This window comes from Pelophylax lessonae, assembly GCF_965119305.1.
Source record: "Pelophylax lessonae genome assembly, chromosome: 10".
Classification (NCBI taxonomy): domain Eukaryota; kingdom Metazoa; phylum Chordata; class Amphibia; order Anura; family Ranidae; genus Pelophylax; species Pelophylax lessonae.
The window spans coordinates 73,433,439-73,460,235 of NC_138777.1; the positions used below are offsets into that span (position 1 = coordinate 73,433,439).

Genomic DNA, 26,797 nt, shown 5'->3' on the forward strand with positions numbered 1-26,797 from the left:
TGGAAAGAGAATTCTAGGAGCCGCGCTCTGATTGGATGATGTTGGATGACGGGCCTCTCAGTCAGCGCTCATGCGCACAGCTACATTTCGCTCCCAGGATTCAGTGCGGTGACCTCTGACCCCGTTTTGATTGGGAGAGACGTGGCTGTACCGGGAGAGGTGTCACCGGCAACATGGTGAGGAGGGGAGTTTTCGGGGGGCTGTGTGCGACTTGTCACCCTCCGAGGTGTGCGGGGCTGGGGGATACCAATAGGGAGTTCTTTTCTCATATTATAGTACAGGGAGCCATGACTGTGTGAGGGAATCTATGCAGAGACATTGGGCCCTCTGCACTCCTGACATAGGAGAACATTCCAGACTGACCATTACCCATCTCCTTATACACATCATCATTACCATACACGCGTAACATTGGCCGTCTGTGTCTGGCGTACACGCGTAACATTGGCCGGCTGTGTCTGCCGTACACGCGTAACATTGGCCGGCTGTGTCTGCCGTACACGCGTAACATTGGCCGGCTGTGTCTGCCGTACACGCGTAACATTGGCCGGCTGTGTCTGCCGTACACGCGTAACATTGGCCGGCCGTGTCTGGCGTACACGCGTAACATTGGCCGGCCGTGTCTGGCGTACACGCGTAACATTGGCCGGCCGTGTCTGGCGTACACGCGTAACATTGGCCGGCCGTGTCTGCCGTACACGCGTAACATTGGCCGGCCGTGTCTGCCGTACACGCGTAACATTGGCCGGCCGTGTCTGCCGTACACGCGTAACATTGGCCGGCCGTGTCTGCCGTACACGCGTAACATTGGCCGGCCGTGTCTGCCGTACACGCGTAACATTGGCCGGCCGTGTCTGCCGTACACGCGTAACATTGGCCGGCCGTGTCTGCCGTACACGCGTAACATTGGCCGGCCGTGTCTGCCGTACACGCGTAACATTGGCCGGCCGTGTCTGCCGTACACGCGTAACATTGGCCGGCCGTGTCTGGCGTACACGCGTAACATTGGCCGGCTGTGTCTGGCGTACACGCGTAACATTGGCCGGCCGTGTCTGCCGTACACGCGTAACATTGGCCGGCCGTGTCTGCCGTACACGTGTAACATTGGCCGGCTGTGTCTGCCGTACAGGTAAAAAGGAACTTCTCTTCCCTTTTGTTTACCTCGGATTCTTCACACATCTGCAAATGCGCCAGATTTCCCATTGCTGCTCATCACTGCGCATGCGTAGGAAACCCACATTTGCGCAGTTGTTCCCCACCACTGCCAGCTGTATTTTCCAGACCCTCCCATCCCCCCAGGGAGCCCAGGACCATGGTAAGCAGCTGAGCAGAGGAGATCCAGGGACATTCCGTTCCCTCATCTCTTTTGGGACAAATAAATCTGTAAGCGATGATTACTTTAAATTTTGACATGTTTGGTATCCGTTTACTCAACATAACATCGTCTTTAATATTTTACCAAAAAGTTGGGATTCTGTTGTGTTTTTGTGCACTAAAAGTCATTATAGTGTTTTTTTTTTCTAAACATTTGCATTTGATTATTGGCCGTGTAAATATTGCTAATTACATTTAAAAAATGCAGCAACCTCCTTTTTTTTAAGATAATATATAATGTTTTGGCGTTCTAAGTCATTTTCTTGCAAAAAAAAAAAATGCATATTTTACTGTGTGTGAAAAATGTACAAATTGACAGTGGTTAAATTAGAAAAAATAAATAAAATTAATCCAATCCAAATGTGAGGGGGGCAGAATTACAGGTTATTGTAAACTTACCTTGTAAAAAAGAAAAAAAAAACTCATTTATTTTAAAATAGAAATGAAAGGCAAAACATTTGTTTATGCATATAAAAAAAAAAAACCATTATAAATAACTTTTTTTACTTTTTTTTTTTTTAATAAACGATCACATTCCCTCTGTTCTCAGCTGCATAGGATCTGGGGGAGGAGAAGCAGCACCACACTGTGTATCCCAGTGAATAGCTGTGCAGCGGGGGGGGGGGGGGGGTGTCTGGACAAGTCTGATCATTGGAGGAGAGTTCCCAGCATAGCTAGAGAACCGACCATGGTGTGCTCTCCTGCTTAGTGTGGTCAGTTTTAATAGGAGAGCAGAGGGACTGGCAGGAACACCAGGGATTTCACATAAGGGAAGCAATACAAAGAACAGGATACTTTCTTATACAAGTACATGGTACAGCAGACACATATCAGGAATATAATATGCTGGGTAACAAACGCATTAATTTAGGGAGAAGGTCCACTTTGAAGTGACTCTGATATCCTTATTCTCCAAAAATATTTCTTACACATCTACTACTTAATAGCCCTGTATTCTATTTGTCATTACATTGTTTCTGCTGTTTTTCTGCCTCTTTCTAATGTCTTCCATGAGCTCCTGAACCTCTCCATTCCCCTCTTATTTCTATTTGTTGTGGTCTTAGTCCATCTCAGGTGAGAGTAAAGGAAAGCGGCTGTTCCTATGGAGAACGGACATAGCCACCCTTTTCCATTTGGATAAACTAGGAGAGGGTTAAAACTGCTGTCAGGTTTTTTTTTTATTTTGTGCTGTCCCGTGTTTTGTTTCCCCGCAGTTCCTGTCATTTAGACCTAAAGCTTTTGTTGTGTCTGCTGTACCATGTACTTTTATGAGAAAGTCTCCTGTTCTTTGTATTACTTGGTTTGTGTGAAATCCTTGGTGTTCCTGCCAGTCCCTCTGCTTTCCTATTTAAAAAAAAAAACAGACCACACTAAGCAGGAGAGCTTAGCATGGTCAGTTCTCTATCTGTGCTAGGAACTCGGGCTGCTCTCCTCCAATGATCAGACTTATCCTGGCGCCTCCACTGCATTGCCTTTCACTGAGAAGATTAGTGCACTGCTGTTTCTCCTCCTTAAAGCTCTTAGGGCTCTTTCACACAGGCGATCCGATCAGATCTGCCTGTCAGTTTTTTAGGTGGATCTGATCGGATGCCCCATTCAGCCCTATGGAGCAGCGGATGTCAGCGGTGACATATAGTTACATAGTTACATAGTTACACCCTCTGCCTTCCGCATCCGATCCTGTCCGTGAAATCCGGACAGATGGAAACCCTATTTTCCATCCGTCCTGGGGATCGGATCGGATGAGGGCAGACAGGCGGTCCGCTCTCATCCGATTCCCCATAGAGGGCAGCGGGGGCTGTGACACCTCCCTCTCCGCACTGCAAGCGGAGACGGAGCTGTCATCCGCCGGCTCAGCGGGGATCGCGGATCGATCCCCGCTGAGCAGCACGGATCCGCCTACGGAGGAGGACCGTGTGAAAGAGCCCTACAGGTAAGAACAGAGGGAATATGAGGGGGAAAAAAGGTATTTATAATGTGTGGTTTTTTTTTTTTTTTTTTTTTTATCTATACACAGATGTTTTGCCTTTCATTTTAAACTGAATGGGATGTTCTACAAGGTGATCATTTATAATCACTTTAAAGCGGTTATAAAGCCAAAACATTTTTTACCCTAATGCATTCCTTGCAATTTGGTAAAAAAATGTTTAGGCATCATCAATATCCCCCCCCCCCCCATTTTTTTACTCACCTGAGCCCTCATTCGATCCAGTAATGTACATTTCTGTACCTCTTCTCTCCCCTCTCTTCTGGGTCTCACTGACTGGGGCACCAGGGGCCATTGGTTCCCACTGCTGTCAATCAAAGCCAGCGGGGAGGGGGGGGGGGGGTAGTCCTGCTGTCTGTGTCGGGAGCGAGCATGCATGTGTGCCCCTATGGGAGACGGCTTTCATGGGGGCACTGGACAGAGAGGAGGAGCCAGGAGTGCCATCATGGGACCCAGAAATAGGCGGTTTGGTGCTGCAGGTGAGTATAGAGATGTTCGTTATTTAAAAAAATTAAAAAAAAAAAATTGTTCTAGAAGTACTTTCACACGAACGATCCGATCAGATCCGCCTGTCAGTTTTTTAGGTGGATCTGATCGGATCCTCCATGCATCCCTATGGGGCAGCGGATGTCAGCGGAGAAATCCAGGGGATGGGATCGGATGGGAGCAGACAGGCGGTCCGCTCTCATCAGATTCCCCCATAGAGATGCATGGGGCTCTGACACCTCCCTCTCTGCACACAGAGCGGAGAGGGAGCTGCCACACTGATCCCCGCTGAGCAGCATGGAGTCTGCTGACGGAGCCTTAGGGAAATCACCTCTTAGGCTCCATTTACATTTGGTGTTTTGGGATCGTAGGCAGAATCGCAGTGATTTTCAATCTCCAATCACAAAAGGCACGTTCGGGTGTCATTCATTTTCAATGGCACCTAAAACGCGATTATCGCAGAAAACTGCAGCAAGCAAAAGCTTGCCACCCCAAAAAGAAGGAGTTGCACGTGTTGCAGTTTAGCACGATCTGCGTAGCAAAACCACACTGTGTTTAGGTGTCCTTGAAAATGGGTGGCACCCAAACATGCGTTTTTGAGATTGTAGTGCAATTTGAGATGGTGGGCAGAATCCCAGCGATCAGTAAAACACCAAACATGAATGGAGCCTTTGTTGTCACAGGGACAAATGCCCCCCTTGGAAGTTTTACCCCTATATTCCTCTTCTTGTGGCAATTGATAATGTTGGATTTCCCCTCACTTTTAGTCCTTATGACATTAGTGATCGGTGCAAGTAAAGCAAATCTCCATTGAAAACCTGACAGTGGTTCTTTACCTCTCATCGCTGTTCCCTGACCTATAAAATCGATTTATGGCCCTCGATCCATGCAGCTGGTTGTGTTGCAAATGTAGAGCCCTCCTAGAATAGGTTGCTAAAGAGGTTCAGGTTACAATTAGTCGGTTTGAAAAAGGTCAGAGCAGTTGTTTTTGGCTGTTCTGGGTTTCACAGGCTGCAGGCTCAACTACTTCTCCCTGCCTTCTAGTAGGTTGGGATAGGCGGACCCCGAGCCTGAATATTTATGTGGTCTCAGCCAATCCCTGGGAGGGAGGTGCTCAGCAGGTTGCTGGTAAGGAGATAAAGGTCTGGAGCAGCAGGGTTCTTCTTAAAGGGATTGTAGTTTTTCACCTTAATGCATTCTATGCATTAAAGTAGTTGTGAACCCTACTTTTTAACTTTTACCTATAGGTAAGCCTTTATTAAGGCTTATCTATAGGTTAGGGCTGGGCAAAAAAACGATTTATCGATTTTGTAGAGTAAAACGATTTTTATTTTGCAAACTCGAGTTTTTTGCCACAATAGTTTTTTCTGACATTTCCACGTTTCGTCCTTGTGCGTTACCATAGCGCGATATGAGCCAGCCCCCGCCGACAGTACACACACACTAGAGGTCACTCAGGGGCCCCCATGGCCTGCATGCGGGACACTTACCTGTACAGGCGGGCCGCACTGGGCTCCAGCCAGCTCCTAGTCCGCTGCACAACGCACAGCCAGGCCCGGGAACCGGCCACAACACACCGAGAACTCCCCAGTAACCGGACCACCGCCGCTGCCATCTCTGCTCAGAGTCTACAAGGAACGAGCCAATCAGCGGCCACCGCCAGGCCTGGATGTGACGTCAGCTGCCGGGAGAGGAAGCGGGCGGTGCGTCTGAGGGGAGGCGGGGTTATACCTGTACAGGGGCTGTGATAGGTACAGAGACTAGCCACACCTGTACAGCGCTTCTCCTCAGTCCTCCACACAGGTGTGAGCTCTCCTCCTGTGAGCCTTCCCTCCCCGCTCAGCGCCCCTCATTCCACGCAGTCCTTGTGCGTTACCATAGCGCGATATGAGCCAGCCCCCGCCCCGCGTAACCAGAGCCTCATTTACTTTTTGTTTTGGGATTCTACGCATTTTAACTCTTGAGGACAATCATAGCAATAAAGTTGCACTTTTGACACTATATCTGATGTCTGCAGTCATTTTTTTAAGTGTATTGAAAAAAAAATCAAAAATCGAATCGAAACTCGAATTTTTCTTTAAAAATCAAAGATTTTTTTTTTAAGGCAAAATCGCCCAGCCCTACTATAGGTACTTAAAATATCTCCTAAACCTGCACCTTTTAGGAGATATTTACTTCGAATGGAGCCGATGATGTCATTGGCAACATGCGCTCTGAAGAAACGGCCCCCGTGTCATTTCTTCAGAACGCTGTGTCGTGACCGGTGGCTCCCACGTGCATAATAGCATAGCCGGAGTCTGCAGACCAGGAAGGAAGATGGCTGAAAATGGATGCGGCCTCCAGTGGGGACGACGAGGGCTTCGTTTGGAGGTAAGTGTCACATAATGTGCTAGTATGCAATGCATACTAGCACATTATGCATTTAACTTTCAGAGGGGGAAAAAACACACAGGGTTTACTTCCTCTTTAAGGTGAAAAACCTTCTTTCTTGCAGTGCCCCCCTAGAACCCCCCTTTTCCCTAGTCATCCTCCAGGACGGTCACATGAGAGATAGGCTCCACCTCCTGCAGGAAACACAAGCACACAAGTTTAAAACAGGCCACCCTAGGCTGCTTCCTCAGTTCTTTTTCCTATTGTCGCCCATTCGTTTTAGCGCCATGCACGAGCCCAGCGGCTCCAGCCTCTGGCTCTTATCTCGTATTCCTAAATTTTCCCTGCACCCCATTCAAGTTTAATCAGCAATACAACCAAGATAAGGCCTGGCTGCCTGGGGACCCAGACAGGAAGAGAACCTGGGACAAATTAGCAGAACCTGTCTGGGGTTGGCACCTTTTTTAGTGCAAGAAAAGCTGAAGAAAAATGTATCCCTTCAAATTCTATGTACAGTCGGGTCCATGAATATTGGGACATCGACATAATTCTAATCTTTTTGGCTCTATACACCACCACAATGGTTTGAAATTAACTACTTGCCTTCTGTGCACTTAAACACCCTTCCCATCCAGACCAATTTTTAGCTTTCAGCGCTCGCACACTTTGAATGACAATTGCGCGGTCATACTACACTGTACCCATATAAAATTTTTAGCATTTTTTCACACAAATAGAGCTTTCTTTTGGTGGCATTTAATCATCTCTGGGTTTTTTATTTTTTATAAAAAAAAAAAAGAAAAAAGACAGAAAATTTTGAAAAAAAAAATGTTTTTCTTATTTTTTGCGAGTAAATTTTTAAAATAAATACATTTTTCTCCTTCACTGATGTGCGCTGATGAGGCGGCACTGATGGGCACTGATAGTCTGCACTGATAGTCTGTACTTATGGGCACTGCTGAGGTGGCACTGATGAGGTGGCACTGATGAGGAGGTACTAATATGCCGCACTGCTGGGCACTGAGAGGTGGCACTGCTGGGCACTGCTGGGCACTGGCGGGTGGCACTGATGGGCACTGGCGGGTGGCACTGATGGGCACTGGCGGGTGGCACTGATGGGCACTGATGGGCGGCACTGATGAGCACTGATGGGCAGCACCATCAGTGCCCACACTCAGTGCCCATAGTGCTGCCAGTCAGTTCTCATCAGTGCCTAGATGAGCAGGCACTGATGGGCACTGACTGGCAGCACTATGGGCACTGATTGTGTGCACTGATGGGGTGTACTGATGGTGGGCACTGTGGGCATTGAAGGTGTGTTTGGTGTACCTCTAGTAATCAGGGCACTGGTGATCGGTGCCCTGATTACTTTTTTCTGTGTCCCCGGCGCTGTGCAGCTCTCCCTCCTTCCTCACACGCAGGCTCTGTGTGAGGAAGGAGCGCCGGCGATGAGAGATGATCTCATATGTTTACATATGAGATCATCTCTCATTGGACGGCTTGATCACGTGGTGAATGGCCGCTGTGATTGGCCATTCACCACGATCTGTGATCGGCTGTGTCCAAGGGACACGACCGACACAGATTCCCACCGATGCGCGCGCGCGGGGGGGCGTGTCACTGGGAGGCCGTTTAAAAACGGCCTCCCGAAAATTCGAGTCCGCGCTGCAGCCGTATATAGGCTGTAGCGCGGATGGCAGGAGGTTAAACAAGATGTGCTTTAACTGCAGACTTTCAGCTTTAATTTGAGGGTATATACATCCAAATCAGGTGAGCGGTGTAGGAATTAACAACAGTTTGTATATGTGCCTCCCACTTTTTAGGGGGACCAAAAGTAATGGGACAATTGGCTGCCATGGCCAGGTGTGTGTTATTCCCTCATTATCCCATTTACAAGGAGCAGATAAAAGTTCAGTTCAAGTGTGCTATTTGCATTTGGAATCTGTTGCTGTCAACTCTAAATATGAGATCCAAAGAGCTGTCACTATCAGTGAAGCAAGCCATCACTAGGCTGAAAAAACAAAAACCCATCAGAGAGATAGCAAAAACATTAGGTGTGGCCAAACCAACTGTTGGGAACATCCTTAAAAAGAAAGAACGCACCGGTGAGCTCAGCAACACCAAAAGACCCGGAAGACCATGGAAAACAACTGTGGTGGATGACCGAAGAATTATTTCCCTGGTGAAGAAAACAACCTTTACAACAGTTGGTCAGATCAAGAACACTCTCCAGGAGGTAGGTATATGTGTGTCAAAGTCAACAATCAACAAGAGAAGACTTCACCAGAGTGAATACAGAGGGTTCACCACAAGATGTAAACCATTGGTGAGCCTAAAAACAGAAAGGCCAGATTAGAGTTTGCCAAACATCATCTAAAAAAGCCTTCACAGTTCTGGAACAACATCCTATGGACAGATGAGACCAAGATCAACTTGTACCAGAGTGATGGGAAGAGAAGAGCATGGAGAAGGAAAAGAACTGCTCATGATCCAGAGCATACCACCTCATCAGTGAAGCATGGTGGTGGTAGTGTCATGGCGTGGGCATGTATGGCTGCCAATGGAACTGGTTCTCTTGTATTTATTGATGATGTGACTGCTGACAAAAGCAGCAGGATGAATTCTGAAGTGTTTCGGGCAATATTATCTGTTCATATTCAGCCAAATGCTTCAGAAATCATTGGATGGCGCTTCACACTGCAGATGGACAATGACCCGAAGCATACTGCGAAAGCAACCAAAGAGTTTTTTAAGGGAAAGAAGTGGAATGTTATGCAATGCCCAAGTCAATCACCTGACCTGAATCCGATTGAGCATGCATTTCACTTGCTGAAGACAAAACTGAAGGGAAAATGCCCCAAGAACAAGCAGGAACTGAAAACAGTTGCAGTAGAGGCCTGGCAGAGCATCACCAGGGATGAAACCCAGCGTCTGGTGATGTCTTTGCTTTCCAGACTTCAGGCTGTAATTGACTGAAAAGGATTTGCAACCAAGTATTAAAAAGTGAAAGTTTGATTTATGATTGTTAATCTGTCCCATTACTTTTGGTCCCTTTAAAAAGTGGGAGGCACATATACAAACTGTTGTAATTCCTACACCGTTCACCTGATTTGGATGTAAATACCCTCAAATTAAAGCTGAAAGTCTGCAGTTAAAGCACATCTTGTTTTTAATTTCAAATCCATTGTGGTGGGTGAATAGAGCCAAAAAGATTAGAATTGTGTCCATGTCCCAATATTTATGGACCTGACTGTATGTCTTTATACTGGTCCACTGCGCTTTCGTTGTGGTTTTAAAAATCCTGCTTGCCGCATTTTTGGTCAGTAAAAACAAACATACCTCCCTGCTGAAATGCATTGAAAGCACAGTAAGAGAGCATCAATAAAGCACCCATGTTATGCTTTTGATGTGTTTTTTGATCACATGACCTATGAGAAACACACCATAAGCACAGTAAAATCACGCCAAAGTTGCGTGTATTTTTGGTGCCGTTATTGACACCTTTTTTCTCTTATCCACAAAATGTTGATAACCCCATTTTTGGCTGATATATTTTGGCCGCATCTCTAGAAATTACGGTGCATCTCTAGATATAAATCCACTTGTGTGCACCAAATGTCTTTGTAAATCCAGATATTACCTTGTAAAAGCATCAATGGTGTCATCACTGTCCTGTATATAAACAAATGCAGCATGCAGGAAGGGGCGGAGACAGGACCAGTCACCCTGGACAAGGAGAGAGAGCAGCAGTAGGCTGTGTTTATGATCGGAAGGGGCGGAGACAAGACCATTTACCCTGCACAAGGAGGGCGAGCAGCAGTAGGCAGTCTTTATGACAGGAATGGGCAGAGACCAGACCAGTTACCCTGTACACGGAGGGCGAGCAGCAGTAGGCGGTCTTTATTACAGGAAGTTCCTGCACAAAGCAAAGCCTCACACGGGATGACTGCACAGATCTGTTAGAAATACACAAAGCACACCGAGATTCAAGTAGGAATACATGACTTTTGTATTAAACAATATTTGCTCATTCTGGAATTCAGTTTTAATTAGTAAAATGTGTGTTTTATGAATTGCTGTAATGTAAATTTTTTTTCTCTTACCTTCTCAAACTTGACATTTTCTGTTTTCAGGAGTTGGAAGCAATGAGCCGATATACAAGTCCGGTAAACCCGGCAGTGTTCCCGCACCTCACAGTTGTCTTAATGGCAATCGGGATGTTTTTCACAGCTTGGTTCTTTGTGTATCCTTTTAGTGTGCTATGATCTATCCGGAGGGCAGGGGAAGAGGCTTTACGCCATATTACAGGTTGTGAAGTGCAAACCTGTTTAAAGACCAGATTTTTATTTCTGCTCAAAGTGTTAATAAACACAAATGCAATGAATTGCAGTATACTAATCCCTAATGTGGTGGTTGCATTAGTTTTCCATTTTTGGGCTTTTTTTTTTTTTCCACAGGTACTCTAAAAGGCCCCAAACCCCTCCTCTGCACTTAAAAGCATTCAAGACGCCAAGTTTGGCTCTTTTGAATGCTCGCATTTTTTTGAATTTGCTGCCGAGTACCCGGAAGTGAAGTCATGACATCACTTCCGGGTTTTTACATGGAGACCCGATCGGAGCCGAATGTGGCTTTGATCTGGTCTTCTCTTCAGCGGCCGTGCAGTTAGGATGCCTGGGTCTCCCAGTAGGATGGGAGACCCGGGCGAGCCGCGGGAGGGGGGGGAGACGTCCCCTCCCGCTCCTTGTAATGACTAGGGATGAACGGTTCGGGTCCACCATCGGTTCGGCCCGAACATTGGGTGTTCGAGGTTCGGCCGAATTTAGAACTTTTTGCCCAAAAAGTTCGGAATTCGGCAACCAGAACCGACCAAAATGCCGTGCTTCAGGAAATGGGCTTTAAAAGCCCGTGATTGGACCAGAACCATTAGCAAAAGCCAATTGAGGGGGCAGGAGAATGCTAGGAATGTGATTGGAGTGACTAGGGGGTCCCTAGACCAATCATTAGTGAATACGCCCCCCAGTATATAAGATCGCCCCCGCCATATTCCTAGCATTGTTATACTGGACATGGAAGAGAGTGGAAGCAGTTCTGTTAATTTTACTTGAAAAGTGTCATTTAGCATTTTATTAGTGTCAGGAAAGGGATATCTAGTGTAGTTAGAGTGCTCCTTTACACTTAAGTTAGCTTCAAAAATTTAGTTTCTGTAGGGAAAGTGTTAAGTGTAAGGGGACCGTAGTGTAGTGTAGGGTTAACTGGCAGTGACTGCTATGGCAGGGTGACAAAACCCTTCCATAGCAGGGTGACCGCTATAGAGAAATGATCATTTCTCTGAATTGCTTCGGCACAGGAATATGGCTTCTCACCAGCCAAGCATTTTTCATGCTGCAGGGGCTGCCACTGCCAGTGCTTTTTTGAGGACATGTTTGATGTCAGACATGACATCTGAACATGTGTATAGGGGGTATATATACACATATATGTCTGTATATATACCCCTAGACATATATAGGTGTGATAGTAGCAGAAATAAATGCTTGCGCTAATGAAATCATTTACAGTAATATATTTCTGCTACTATCACACCTATATATGGCTAGGTGTCTATATACATATAATTATGTGTGTATATATACCACTATACACAAGTTCAGATGTTTTGCCTGCCTCAAAAGAACCCAAAAAAATGCCAAAAAAACGATAGCGTCAAAAAAAAAAAAATGCACAGGTGTGTTTTTTGCTGGCATTTTTTGGGGGGTTTTGGAGGCAGGCAAAACATCTGAACTTGTGTATATGCACACCTAGACATATATAGGTGTGATAGTAGCAGAAATATATGCTTGCGCTAATGAAATCATTTACAGTAATATATTTCTGCTACTATCACACCTATATATGTCTAGGTGTGTATATAAATATATGGATGTGTGTATATACACCACTATACACAAGTTCAGATGTTTTGCCTGCCTCAAAAGAACCCCCAAAAATGCCAAAAAAAAACGCTAGCGTCAAAAAAAATGCCCAGTGTGTTTTTGCTGGCATTTTTTGGGGGTTTTTGGAGGCAGGCAAAACATCTGAACTTGTGATGCACAGTACCACTATACACAAGTTCAGATGTTTTTCCTGACTGCAAAGAACCCAAAAAAATGCCTTCTATTAAACCGGCAAGGTGTTACAGCAGCGAAGCCAACCTCCTGTGCTGAAAGTTTTCTAATACAAACAATCTTTTTTTTTATGGTTCTGGACATGCTACAGAGCTGAAACTTCACATGTACACTTTTTAGACCCCCCAGATACTAAAAATCAATCTCTCTTTTTTTTTTTTTTTTTTTTAATTTTTCTATAATTGGCTTTTTTATCAAAAATGACAATTTTTAAGAACTTTTTTTGTGTGTTTTTGTGACTGGGGGGCCTAAAAGGTGTACCTGTGAAGTTTCAGCTCTGTAGCATGTCCAGAACCAGAAAAAAAGATCATATAGGTGTTTAAGGAGGGTCCCACATCCCTGTTCTACTGAAAAATTATCTTTTTTTTTTTTTTTTTCATGGTTCTGGACATGCTACAGAGCTGAAACTTCACATGCACACCTTTTAGACCCCCCCCCCCCCAGATACTAAATCCAAAGTCAAAATCAAAAAATCTTCTTTTTTTTTTTTTTTTTTTTTTTTAATTTTTTTCAATAATTGGCTTTTTTTTAATCAAAAATGACAATTTTTAAGAAGTTTTTTTTTTGTGTGATTAATAGTTAATGGGGCATGACCCAGAACCCTAGGCACTTTTTAGGGGCATTTATTGGGTTTTAGGGCTTAAAAATTGTGTTTTTTGATTACCGAAGTTCGGGTCCCATTGATTTCAATGGGGTTCTGAAATCCGGGCCGAACTTTCGGGAAGTTCGGATGTTCTGGCCGAACCGAACTTTTCAAAAGTTCGATTATCCTTAGTAATGACAGTGGAGCGGCTTCTCAGCCGCATCAGTTGTCATTACAAGACAGCCGACCGTCGGCTATGGACACTGGTACCAGGGTGATATCTCTAGCTGCAGTCATCACTCCGGTACAAGCACTTTCCCAAAATATCAGCGATATCGGTAACCTCAGGGGCCGATTCCGATATATATCGGGGAAAGTGCAGATCGGCCCTAGATATATTGGCATTGCCGATAATCGGTCGATCCCTAATTGTAAACCGATTTTATGCACGTTTTTATAAGCATTTGTGGGCATTTAGGAGGTCTCCTGAGGTTATCTTTAAAAAAAACTGCTCATAACCACTGCTACCCTCACATAAACTCGGTATGCAGGAGCTGTAAAAGTAACGTTTTTCACCTTCGGTTATTCGTTGTCCGTTTCTAGTGTTCAGTGCCCTGTGTACATGAGCCCTTAAGGCAGGGTTTCCCAACAGGGTTCCTCCTGAGGTTGCTAGGGGTTCCTTGAGCAAAAGGGAATCCTCAGATAAGTTTCCAATGACACCATTGTTCCTTTTAGCTCTCTGTAAGGGGGTCATTCTTCCCAATGATGACAAGAGTAAGGAGCATTCTTCCCACTGACTGTCACATAATGTGTCATGAGTTGTAGATTTCTAGTTTTTAGAAGGGGTTCTCAAAGACCAGAAATTTATTTTCAAGGATTTCCTCTGTGTTGAAAAGGTTGAGAAAGGCTGCCTCAGAGTTTCTCCACTCTGAATGGCGGCGCAATGGAGACACCTTTTGGATAGCAACATTGTCAGTCTGAGGAGAGCGTAGTGTAAGTTGCACTAGCAGATTTAGATGGATTTGACTAACAAATTGAAGTCAAATTCAGGCTATCACTTTCTAAACAGTTACAGCTACCAGTTTTTTTCTTTTGGGATAAGGCCCCTTTCACATGTGGCGGATCCATTTGGACAGACTCGGCTTGCTCAGCAGGGATCGCTCCCTTGATCCCCGCTTAGCAGGTGGATGACAGGTCCGTCTCCACTCACTGTGCAGAGACGGACCTGTCAGAGTTCTGCTCTCCTCTATGGGAAGATTGGATGAAAACAGACAGCTTGTTCGTATTAATCCGATCCGACCCGCTGGGCAGATGGCGAACCTATTGCTATCCGTCTGTTTTCAGCAGATCTTGTCGGATCGGATACCAGGCGGGTGTCAGCAGGCACATGTCCCCTGACATCCACCTCACCATAAGGCCCTGTTCACACCTGAGCGTTTTTCCTAAAACGCTCATCTCTGAAGTCTCAGAACGCCCATCAAGCAAAATCCCATTCATTTCAATGGCCCCTGTTCACATATGAGCATTTTGTCATCTGAAGCTCAAAAAAAGTATAGGAGCTTATTTTTTGGCAGATTACATGCGTTTCTGTTAGATGTCAATGCCTGCCTCTAAACACCTGTGATAAACGCCCCCAAAAAAAGCCTGAAAACAATACTCTCAGGTGTGAATGGAGCCTAAAAGTCAATGGGTGGCCCGATTGGGTCTGCCTAAAAAACAGTCAGGCAAACCCGATGGGTCTGATTGTGCGAAAAGGGCCTTAAAGGTTTAAAATAAACAAAAGCTGATCACTGTAAGCACCCCTGTTAATGTTAAATGATTTGTGTCAACCTGCTACCTGCCACTTTGGACAGTTTGGTCTGTTCTAGGAAGTTAAAAAAATTACACCTACTGACTGGATTACCAGATGGAAATAAATGGAAAACCTAAAAAAGAAAACGAATGCAGCTACCAAATCTATGGATTGAAAAGTTGCAATATATAATGTTTTTGGGTTTAGTAACACTTTAAGTATCAAGAATGGTGCGCGCAGAAGATAATTATTCTCAAATCATGATTGCCTGTATTCTACAATTGTGTCCACAGATCAGTATGGAAATAATCAGGCTAATGGAAAAACTGATGAATTGGTTATTCTCATGATCATTTGTTATGGGAAATGCAGCAAGTGAATTAGACGATCCTAAAGGAACTCTATATAGAATTATCCCCTCATTATTTTAAAAGAAAATATGTTCTGAAGCACTTAAAGAGGTTATAAACCCTCTCCAGGAAGTTGTACCTATAGGTAAGCCTTTAATAAGGCTTGCCTATAGGTACTGTAAATATCTCCTAAACTTGCACCGTTTAGGAGATATTTACTTTTAATGCAGCCAATGACGTCATCGGCGCATGCGCTCTGAAGGAACGGCCACCCGTGCCATTCCTTCAGAGCCCTGTGCCGTAAACAGCGGCTCCCACGCGCATGCACAGGAGTGATGTCATTGCCCCTCCGGCCAATCAGATGGCCAGAGGACGCAAACCAGGAAGCAGTGCGGCCGTACGTGTCGGCCGTCCTGTCACTGTGCGGGCAGCACTGTGGGGGCTTCGTTCTAAGGTAAGTATTTTATAATGAGCTAGTATGCATTATATCCATTTTTTTGTGCAGGGTTCACTTCCTCTTTAAAGTCGTAATAAACCCAGAAGCACACATTGATAATATTGCAGCTTTCCAATTCTTAGATGTGATGGCTGCATTCTTTTTCTTTTTTAATCTTTCTTTCCTTTATTTTCATCTGGCCAGTAAGCCTCCGTTCACATTAGGTCGCTACGACTTAGGGTGCACACATAATGGAAGTCAATGCAAGTCGCCTCCAGGTCGCCCCGAAGTAGTACAGGACCCTTTTTTCTAAGTCGGAGCGACTTGTGTTGCTCCTATTAGAACGGCTCCTGTACTACACAATAGGAGCGTGAGGACCGCGGCTTGTCAGGCTGACAAGTCGCGGTCCAAGTCGTACCAGTGTGAATGCGGTCTAAGTCTGTTGTTTTTCAACAGAACAAACTCTCCTGTACATGTATCAGAGTGTTGAGACAAACCATTTACCACTGACAGGGGTTCATACAATGATCAGCTTTCATGTATTCATGTAAAACCTTTATCCTAAAGTAATGAAAACTGTTGCTGTAACTGCAGTGTAAGCTGGAGTTTGGCTTCAATTTGTTAGTCTATCTAATTCTGCTAATGCATCTAACTATCTAACCCTTCCCTTCCTGCCCCCAGACTGAATATGCTGCTGTCCAAAGGGGACCTCTGTGCTCCTCCATCCAGAGTGGGGGCACTCTATTACAGGAGGTCACTGGAGTAAAAACAAAACCAACAGTAAAGAAAGAAAACGAATGCAGCCACCACATCTCATGATTGTTGTGTTAAGCTGATATATATTAAGTTTTTTGGTTTAAAACTGCTGTATATAGAAGTGCATCGGCAGGTACAGTTTTTCTCTCTGTCCCTCTGCAAAGTCCTACAAATACCTGTTACACCTTCCAGGGAAGTCCACCTAATACAGTTTCCTGTGCTGTGGGCCAAACAATGCTGCGCTGATCCTGCATTCAGAGCAGACTTTATATTACTATGTGGGCTGTACCTGCTTGTGCTACAGAAGGATAAAAAAAAAAATGTTTCAGGCGGTGTGACTGTCAGTACTGTCACTGATTCATTAGCCTGTAGCTTGTCAATTAGCACCTGGCCACACAAGGTGCTGCCCTCTGCTTTCTAGATGGACAGCGCTGCTTCTATCTGAAACTTTCCCACTGTTTGCTGCAGTGTGTGGGAGGTGGATGTTAGACACAAAGGAGGGTTTGGTTTAGTTTGAGAACTGTGCATCACATAGTAGCAGGGTTTGGTATGTCTGTCAACTCATACAGAGGCCTTTAGTTGTACTTTAATATATAAGGCATGTAGCACTGCCCCCATGGGAGCTGCTTAAATTGGATTCCCCTGGGTAACCCAAAGCAACAGACAATTGAACTTATAGCTTTAAGTCCTCAGCTCAGTCAATAAACAGTCCAGGGGATTTGTTTTTTTTTGTATTTTATTTTGGAACTGGGATGGGAGAAGGGATGAGTGGGATACTTCAACTAGCCACTATGCACAACTTGAGGATATCTATCTGTGGTGTGTGTGGCAAGGCCGCTGCTTCACTTTGCCACTGAGGTGAAGGTTTTAAATGATGAGCAGTACTTTAAATTTCTCTTCAGGGTCTATCTTGGCACCCCCCTTCTGACCCACTGTGTGTGCTGGCCTTTGTCCACTTACTCTCCCTGGAGTGGTCCCCTTCCTGGGCAGACCCCTGGCAAGCTCCCTGTTACTCACTGACATTGGTTTTCGCAGGAATCTCCACTGTCAGCTTCCACAGGACCTTACAGCTCAGCCCCACATGTCTGGTCCACTAGGCCCACTGCCTGTGACCACTTCCTCTCTGACAGGAGGAGAGACAGCCTTCACCCTCCTCCTGGGACTCTGCTTCCCACCAAAGATGCCCTGTCACATGTGTCCTTCGCTTTTATGAACAATCCCAGGATGCACTGCGGTTGTGCCCTCCCACTGGGACTGTCAAAAAAAGCCTGTGTGTCACTGGCTGGGTTTCCTCCACTGTCCAACAGGCTCCCCTATTGGATACAGTGGGGACACTCCCTCAGACCAAGGGAATCACACCTGGACACATGTAACAGGCAAAACTAGAAATCCTTCTCCCTGATAAGCAGAAAAGTACACAAATGCCCTTACCTAGCACCTGACTATGAGGGTGCTACATGCATATCTTAAAAACATCTTTTCTCTTTCGTTCATTGACGGACACAGCTTCAGATCTTCATAACTGTTGGGTTATACTGCCCCCTACAGGAGTAGGACACTAGGCAGGAAAAAAAAAATTCATTTTTTTTTCTGCCTAATCAGGTGTAAGGACCTAGTTCCTTGCTGGGATCTTTGGTCCTGGCATTTTTTTTCTTTTTTAGATTTAGAAATTTTTTTCTCCTGGATTTTTTTTGTGAGATCTATAATCAACTGGCAGGCTGGATAATCTAGATCCAGTGGTCACCCCAGTCTGGCCAGCGAGCGAGCTCAGACCTCAGCTCCGCAATAGGTCAGCTGCAACATTGGCCCACTGGACAGGGGCTGGCCTGCGAGTTAAATACCTCGCAAGGTCGCATATGAGTGGGTCTCGGCCTTAGTCCATCCGTTCCTCTTGGCCAACAGCCCCCCATTTCGATGGAGACTGGTTCTGTCTGGAGTGGTACCTGCCTGGTTCCTGGTATGGTGAGTAGCTGTCCCCCCCCCCCCTCTCCCCGTGGAGGGTTTTGGGGTGGACGTGGGTCTCTCCTTGGGACAGTCGGACCCCCGGATCCCCCTCCTTCCCATCAGGCACGCCTCCCTTGTCATCTGTCCCCCATCCTACCCCCCTCCACATATGTTGGGTCTGTTTGGGTGGTCTGGTCCACCTCCTGGTGTGGGGGCAGGGCGCTATGCTGGCAATGGGGACCGGGGGGAGGGCGGCCATCCATTGATGCACTGACGGTAGCACTGGAGTCCTTTGTGTCCCAGTGGAGGTGGTCTTCGGGCGACAGCCTAGCAAAAAGTCCCCCCCCCTCCCCTGCCTCATCAGTCTCATTAGATCCTGAATCTGATTTGGCCGCCGCGGATGTGGGTCAACCTGCTGGGTCTCTGCAACCACATGCCTGGAATCCTCTGATAGTGAGGATGATTCTTCCACGTCTGCAACCGAGCACGAAAAGGCGCTGGTGGAAGCACTGATTGTATCTGTGTGTGAGACCTTGAAAAACGAGGATGCAGATGTGACGGAGGGGCAGGTTCCCTTTGGCACTCACAAGCCATCCAGAGAGGCAAAGGTGTTTCCTTTCCCTACCTATTTTCACAGAATTGTCGCTAAAGAGTGGGGACGACTAAAGCATCCTGTGGGGTCCCTAAGCGCTTTACTTGGTGTTACACCTATGAGGAGTCCCTTATTAAGAAGTAGACTGTTCCACCAGTGGTGGGCCCTCTTGTTTCCAGATTGAACAAGGCAACCATGATTCCGGTTGAAGAATCCCCGGTCTTTAAGGATCCAGCAGGCAGGAAGTGGAGGCTGTGGCCGGCAATATATACACTCTGGCTGGTTCGGCACTGAGGCCGGTATTCACCATCGCCCTGGTTTCACAAACTCTGACCGAGTGGGCTAAGCTTTTACGCTGTGACCTGGAGGGAGAATAGCTCCCCTCCTGCCTTTGCTGAGCTGGCGGACCAGCTGGTCCAGGGGCTGCAGTTTATCTGTGATGCCTCTTTGGATGCGGCTCCCCTAGTGGCTCGGCTCTTTGTTTTGGCAGTGGTCCTTTGGCGTGTCTTTTGGCTCAAATGCTGGTCTGCAGACCAGACTTCTAAAGGGCCTTGACTGATCTTCCTTTTTAAGGTGCTCGCCTGTTTGGAGCTACCCTGGATGACGTCATTAAAGGTCTCACAAGGGGGAAGAGCACCTTTCTTCCGCAGGCTACTAAGGGCAAGGAACCTTTTCATTGATGTGGGCCTTCCATTTTGGCTCAAAGGAAGTTTATTCGTCCCTCAGGGTCCACTGACTAGAGCTCGAAGCCTTTCAAGGTCTCCTTTGGAGGATCCAAGCGAACATGGTCTGTCAAGCCGAGAGCTGGCTTCTCCAGACCCGCGGACAAGGCTCCTTCAGCATGAAGGTGCGCCCCCACCCCTATTGGGGGTGGGGGGATGTGTTCGCTGGTTTTCGGACCCATGAACTTCTCTGGTGCAAGACAAGTGGGTCCACAAAGTAATTCCGTCCAGCTACAAGATTCGAGTTTCTTGTCCTCCGGCAAGGTTCTTTCCTTCCAACTTGCGCCTGTCCCCGGACCACTTACAGGGTCTGTTTGGGGCGGTACAAGACCTGTTACTTCAAGGGTTGTCCCGGTTTCAGAACATTTTCGGGGTTTTTACTCAAACCTGTTTACAGTTCCCAGGAAAGGAAGGTGAGGTGCGTTCAATCCTGGACCTTTAAGGCGCTGAACTGCTTTGTGCGGGTGCAGAAGTTCAGAATGGAGTCCATTCGCATAATGGTGGCATCCCTGAGTCAGGGGGATTTCCTTGCCTCTATCGACATCAAGGATGCTTACCTTCACATTCCAATATGTGTCAGTTACCAGTGCTTCCTCTGCTTTGCTGTGGGAGAGGAGCATTATCAGTTTGTGGTGTTACCCTTTGGTCTCGCCTCGGGTCTTCACAAGAGTGTTTAGCCCCGGTGCTAGCTTTGCTACGCCAACTGGGGATCGCAGTACTGGGCTGATCTCCTGCGAGCAGGGTCTCCTTCTGCTCTGGTGGAAAATCTGGAGATCACAATACGAACTCTGCGGAGTTCGGCTGGATTCTGAATTTTCAGAATTCTGCCCTGGTTCTGTCCACAAAGCTGGACTATCTGGGCCTGACTCAGGACTCTGCCTTAGCCTGAGTGCTCCTTCCTCTGGACAAACTCCAGAAATTGCAGGCTGCAATTCGTCTCCTGCTGTCCAACAGATGGTCATCCCTTCGCACTTGCATGCGGGTGCTGGGCCTGATTGTGTCTACCTTCACATGGGTTTCGTTTGCACAGTACGAGGTCCCTGTAAAGGGAGATTTTGACCAGATGGGACAAGACTCCGCAGTCTCTGGACAATCTGAGTCGGGGAACGAAGGAGTCACTGATATGGTGGCTTCATTCTCCGGCGCTTCGCCTGGGAAAATCCTTCCTCTCCTTGTATTGGACAGTGGGTCACCACGGATGCCAGCTTGTCCAACAGGGGAGGCGTCCACGTCAAGCATTCTGCTTAGGGGATCTGGATGCTGGAAGAGTCTAGACTGCTGATCAATGTCTTGGAACTCAGTGATCAGACTGTGTCTGGACCATTGGACGGATCGTCTTCAGGTTGTCCAATGCGCATTCAATTGGACAATGCCACGGCCGTGGCTTGTGTCAATCACCAAGGGGGCACAAGAAGTGTCCTGGCGGCTCTGGAGGTAGCCAGCATTCTAAGGTGGACAGAATGGTTCGTCCAAGCCTTCTCTGCCGTACACATTCCTGGGGTGGAAAACTGGCAAGCGATTACCTCAGTCGGCAGGCATTGGACCAAGGGGAGTGGTCCCTTCATCTGGAGGTGTTTCATTTGTTGTGTCTCCAGTGGGGCACCCCTGAGGTGGATCTGTTGGCGTCTCGGCTCAACAGAAAGGTGTAGAGGTTTGTGGCTCGGTCAAGGGATCCTCTGGCGGATGCCACAGGCACGCTGGTGGCCCCGTGGGGTCAGTATTGTCTGATTTACGCCTTCCATCCTCTACCAAGGCTTCTATGCAGGATCGAGGCAGAAGGGAATTCCGGTCATCTTAGTGGCTCAGGACTGGCCTCCCTGGGCTTGGTACGCCGATATGGTGCGGCTGGTCGCCGACGACGTTCCGCGAAAGCTTCCTCTCAGGGAGGATCTGCTTTTCCAAGGACCGATCTTCCATCCTGCTTTACAGTCGCTGGCTTTGACAGCTTGGCTGTTGAACACCAGGTGCTGAAGGATAGAGGTTTATCTGAGTCGGTGATTCCTACACTGTTCAAAGCTAGGAAATGTACTTCTAGGAGGATCGACCATTGTAAGTGGAAGACGTACATTGCGTGGTGTGAGTCTCTTGGGGTTCATCCTTGCTCCTTCTTGGTGGCTCAGATCTTGAGCTTCCTTCAACGGAGGGGCGAGTTGAACAGAAATTGGCCTTGAGTACCATCAAGGGCCAGGTGTCGGCTTTGGCAGTCTTCTTCCAACAACCTTTAGCCACACACTCCCTGGTGTGTACCTTTCTTCAGGGTGTCCTACATTTGGTTCCTCCAGTGCAGGCTCCGTTGCCACCTTGGGACCTCAATTTGGTGCTTTCGGTCCTCCAGAAGCTTCCCTTTGAAAATCCGTGGGAGATTCCCTGCTTACGATGTCCCAGAAGGTGGTTTGTTTGGTGGCTATCACCTCTGCGCGCAGGGTGTCGGAACTGGCAGCGTTATCCTGTAGTTCACCTTACATGTTGATTCACAGAGATAAGATGGTTCTTCGCCCCTGTCTGTTGTTTCCTTCCAAAGGTCGTCTCTGATTTTCATTTGAATGAAGACCTTGTGTTGCCTTCCCTGTGTCACAGACCTAAACATCTGAAGGAAATTGCCTTGCATGCCTTGGATGTGGCCTGGGCAATTAGGGTGTACCTGGCACCTACGAGGTCTTTCAGGAAGTCAGACTCTCTCTTTGTGCTCACGGATGGGTCTCGTAAAGGGTTGTCTGCTTCCTCTGTGACCATTTCCAGATGGATCAGACAGACAGTGATTCAGGCCTATTCCATCAAGGGTCATATTCCTCCTTTCCCTGTTAAGGCTTTCTGTCATCACACGGTAGTGACGCAGGTTTGCAAGGCGGTCACTTCGTCGTCGGTGCACACTTTCACAAAGTTTTATAAAGTGGATGTGTTATTTGCGGATGCTTCTTTTGGCTGCAAAGTTTTGCAGGCTGTTTTTGAGAGGACCTGATCCTCTTTGAGGCTGTATTTTTTTTTTTTTTTTCAGGTGGGCTCCAGTTGTTTTGGTTGAGCTCCTGTTGCCTGGTTGGCTACTCTTTTGTCTTGGGAATTTTTTTGCTGTTCCCACCCCTCATGGTTAACAGTGCTTTGGGATGTCCCAACAGTTATGAAGATCTGAAGCTGTCAATGAACGAAAGAGAAAATGGGATTTTTGACTTATAAAATCCATTTCTCTGATGTTCATTGATGGACACAGCACCCACCCCTCTGTGGAGTTGTAATTCTTCTGACACTGCTTGTAACTAAACTGCTAGTGCCTATGGCAGAGAGAGGGAGTATACCCCCTGGGAATGCCCATGGGTGTAGCCAGACTTTTTTTCTGCCTAGTGTCCTACTCCTGTAGCGGGCAGTATAACTCAACAGTTATGAAGATCTGAAGCTGTGTCCATCAATGAACATCAGAAAAATGGATTTAACAGTAATTAAAAATCCCATTTTATTTAATTTTGTTGCCTAAATTCGTCAAATTAAGAAAAACACAGTAGCAAAATCCATGAGTTTGATGACCAGTGATGAATACAGCTGGAGATTAACCACTTGCTGGCCACATGATGCTTTTATACGGCAGCAAAGTGGCTGTCCTGTGACGAATCACGTACCTAGTACGTGATCTGGCACTTCCGCCTGCAGGGGGTATGCTGCTTGTGCTGCGATTAATGACAGTAAAAGGTGATCAATGGATGACCGCCGGCACCCACTGGTCGTCAAGAAGAAAGACAGGACAGAGCTCTGCCTATGTAAGCAAGGAAAGTGATGGATTTTGTGTCTCTGCAAAGCGGGGAATAAAATCCAGCACACTCCTTGGTAAAAGTACCACATAGTAAACCTAAAAAACACTGGTTAGGCACACAGTTTAACCTTTTGATCGGTCTAGATGATTCATCTTTACCAGCCAGTGTCATTTGTGCAGTGTCAGTGAATATTTTTAGCACTGGTCACTGTATTGGTGTCAATGGTTAGTATTTTTTGTTTGTACCGCAAAAAATAAAAACTGCACAGGTAAACAAATACCACCAAAAGAAAGCTCTATTTTGTAGGAAAAAAGGACATACATTTTATTTGGGTACAGCAACATGTGACTGCACAATAGTGAGTTAAAGTAACGCAGTGCCGTATCGCAAAAAAATGGCCTGGTCATGTAGGGGGGTAAACCTTCCAGGGCTTAAGTGGTTAATCTATATTTGAATATTAAAGTATACATTCAACACAATCTATAAGTTGGTTTTCTGCTGTGTTGTCTTCCTTAATGCATACTTGTAGGTATGAGGTGACCTCCACTAAATACACAAGAGACGTGTACAAGGAGCTGCTAATCTCACTGGTAGCCTCACTCTTCATGGGATTTGGAGTCTTGTTTCTTCTTTTGTGGGTTGGAATCTACGTGTGACCACAGGGGTAAGAAGAGTTGTATGAAAAGTACAAAAATGTCTATGATTCTATGACTTTTACATTGCATGGCTGTACTAGGAATGCGCCATTCAGTTTCTGAAAATTAGATCAGGGTGAAATGTGCATAAACATGCTTACCATTGCTATTTATTAATTTGGTCTTGCAGGTAAGGTAATTGTGCAACTAATATTTAGGGAGACTGTGTAGGTAAGGTTTAAATATTGTAGGGAAACTGTCAGGATAGATATATGAGGCTGCCATTGCTGACTTGGTTTTCAAGTTTCAAGGTTCCAGGGCGGTCCTCTTCATTCTTGCTTCATTACTTAATGATTCACTGAACTGGAACAAGCTTGCAGATCAGGTGTCCAGGTACTTCTAATTCTGCTTGGTTCTTGGGAAATCAGTGATCTGAACGACAATTCTTGGCACAATGGCAGCTCCCGTATTTCTGTCTTGACAAATTTTCCATAAAAAATTGAATGATTTAAGCCGTTTTGTTATCTTTTACAATGGCCAAGGGGTGTTCTAGTCCATTTTATTGAGAAAACATACAGCTGGTGGACTCCTAAAGGGGCTGTGTGAACGAAATGTCAAAATACATTTAGGAGATTGCTAAATACTTTTTTTAACTACCCTATTGGCACAGTGGTGGCATCTGCTGATACTCCTATATTATTACAAGGGGTAGGGCATGTGCTCGAAGAAGATGCTGGAGGGGGGGCACGTTGTGAGGCTGGCTAAAATGCACTTGGTGCCCTTCTGCCGCAGGCTCCTTACCCATCCCTTGTGTTAGTACAAGGGCATCAGAGGATTTTAACACTTGCCATTCCTGTACACCCTGGAAAGTTTAGGATTTTTTTTTTATATTTGACTGAGGATCCTGGCCTTTTAAACAATTTTTTAAAGTGAAAGTAAACTTAGAATTAGATTGGTTATTTTGTTTGCTAGGGCATTTTAGTGGGTAAAGCCAACCTTTTTAGTAACCTGTTATCACTTACAATGGTTTTCTGTGCTATTGATAGCTGTTAAGCCGGCCATCCATGTGTCAAAATGTGGCTGGTTCAGCATGGACTGGGCAAATTTCCATCCATGTATGGGCAGGGAGGTTGTCCAGGAGTCGATCTAACAGCTGACTTCTGTACAACCGCCCTGTTGGATTTTCCCCACTCTATCAATTCCGCAGGCTATAGCTAGCAGTGCTGATCAGTGTACTGTACTCTGACAGTGGGGAAACCTTCTCACAGTTAAAGTACAATAGTCTGCTGAAGGCAGCCCTTATTCGAGTCATTATTTATTTTTTTCATCCTGGTGGTTGAATTAAAAAAAAAAAAAATTGTGTATGGGCTGCTTTCATTTAATCAAAACTAGCTTAAAATGGGTGATCTGCAACTTATACATGGCCAGCCACTGTATTTAAATATGAAAAAGTCCGCTGATAAGTGTAAGATAAAGCTGCAACCAATAAACCAATGTCTGGAATATAATAGTAAATGTGAAAATGTCCCAGACTATTGGCACCACTCTTAATTGGGACTATATCTCATTCACTATATATATATATATTATATTTCTTTGTTGGAGTTCATATGTAATATAATGAAATGTTTACATTTGTATATGTTTTGAATACCTAATTGTGTTTATGGTAATTCACTTTAGCACACCAGACTTTTTTCACATCCACTGTATATATGGACATTATGGGGGGTGCCATTTAAAAATGATTAGAAAGTATTTCAGAAGCTGCATAAATGCACCACTGCATCTTCATCCCACATGAAAGAGAAATGTAAGCAGATTGCAGGCAATTGTTAGACAGGAAAGCTATGCCGCTCATCTCCTGCTGTGTGGCCAGACCCATGTGTCCTCTCCTGGGTCCTCCGCCCACCCGACAAGGTCATCCTGTCAGCAGGGCAGGGGGTGGGAGGAGCTTCAGATTGGAATGGAGAGCTCCCCCTGCTGATAGGATGACATTGTCAGGTGGGCTAGCGGGCGGAGAAGCTGGGAGAGGACACACTGACTGTTAACAGCCTCTGCCTTGCAGATAGGAGTCCTGAGCAGGGGAGGCAGAGATTGATGTTAGAGAGGAAAGAAGGGGAGGGGGCAGACTGCAGGGGCACTGTAATATAAATGGGATTTCACTGTACAGAGGCACTTATACAGTGCAGTCCCCTTTTATATCACAGTGCACCCTTTACATTACAGTGCCCCCTTTTACAGTGCAGTCCCTTTTGCATCAGTGCCCTGTTTACAGTGCAGTCCCCATTTATATCACAGTGCACCCTTTACATAACAGTGCAGTCCCCGTTATATCAGTGTATTCTTCACAGAGCAGTCCCTTTTACATTAAACTGAGCACACTGGGACCTCATTAAAGGGGAATTGTAGACACCGATATAAGGGGGAGTGTGCTGTAAAGGGAGGTTCTGGTGTGAAAGAGGCTGGAGACAGACTTCATGAATATCCCCACCATCCTCCCTCAGCACGTCACCGCCGCCCAATCGTATTTTATGGTTTGGTAAATTTCAAGTCAAATTGTATAATATATGGCCGGCCTAGTTGAGAAAAAAAACATTAGCACTAAAAATACGAAATGGTTTACTTTTGAAAATCAAATCTTATTGTATGTTTATCCCTCTAATTTTGGTAGACAATAACTATGTCCCATTGTTGTGTGAACAGTTAACAAAATCCTTATTTATCATTTTTTATTTTTATTTTCAGGTCCCTGTTGGAGGGGTGATTATATATTTTTGATTTTTTTTTTTTTCTACTACCGAGAGTTCGGGGACCATTACTGGCCGAAAATATTGGTATTGCACTGTTCAATCATGGAGATTTT

At 46.0% G+C, this 26,797-nt stretch overlaps 1 protein-coding gene across 1 annotated transcript; it reads left to right on the forward strand.

Annotated features, from left to right (window-relative positions):
• The first annotated feature begins 28 nt into the window (after nt 1–28).
• Nucleotides 29–26,790, forward strand: TMEM258 (transmembrane protein 258). The gene is made up of 4 exons (XM_082270121.1): nt 29–176; nt 10,351–10,460; nt 23,826–23,960; nt 26,680–26,790. The coding sequence occupies exons 1-3, from the start codon at nt 174–176 to the stop codon at nt 23,950–23,952; spliced, it is 240 nt and encodes a 79-aa protein (XP_082126247.1). The 5' UTR covers nt 29–173; the 3' UTR covers nt 23,953–23,960; nt 26,680–26,790.
• The last annotated feature ends 7 nt before the right edge of the window (nt 26,791–26,797 follow it).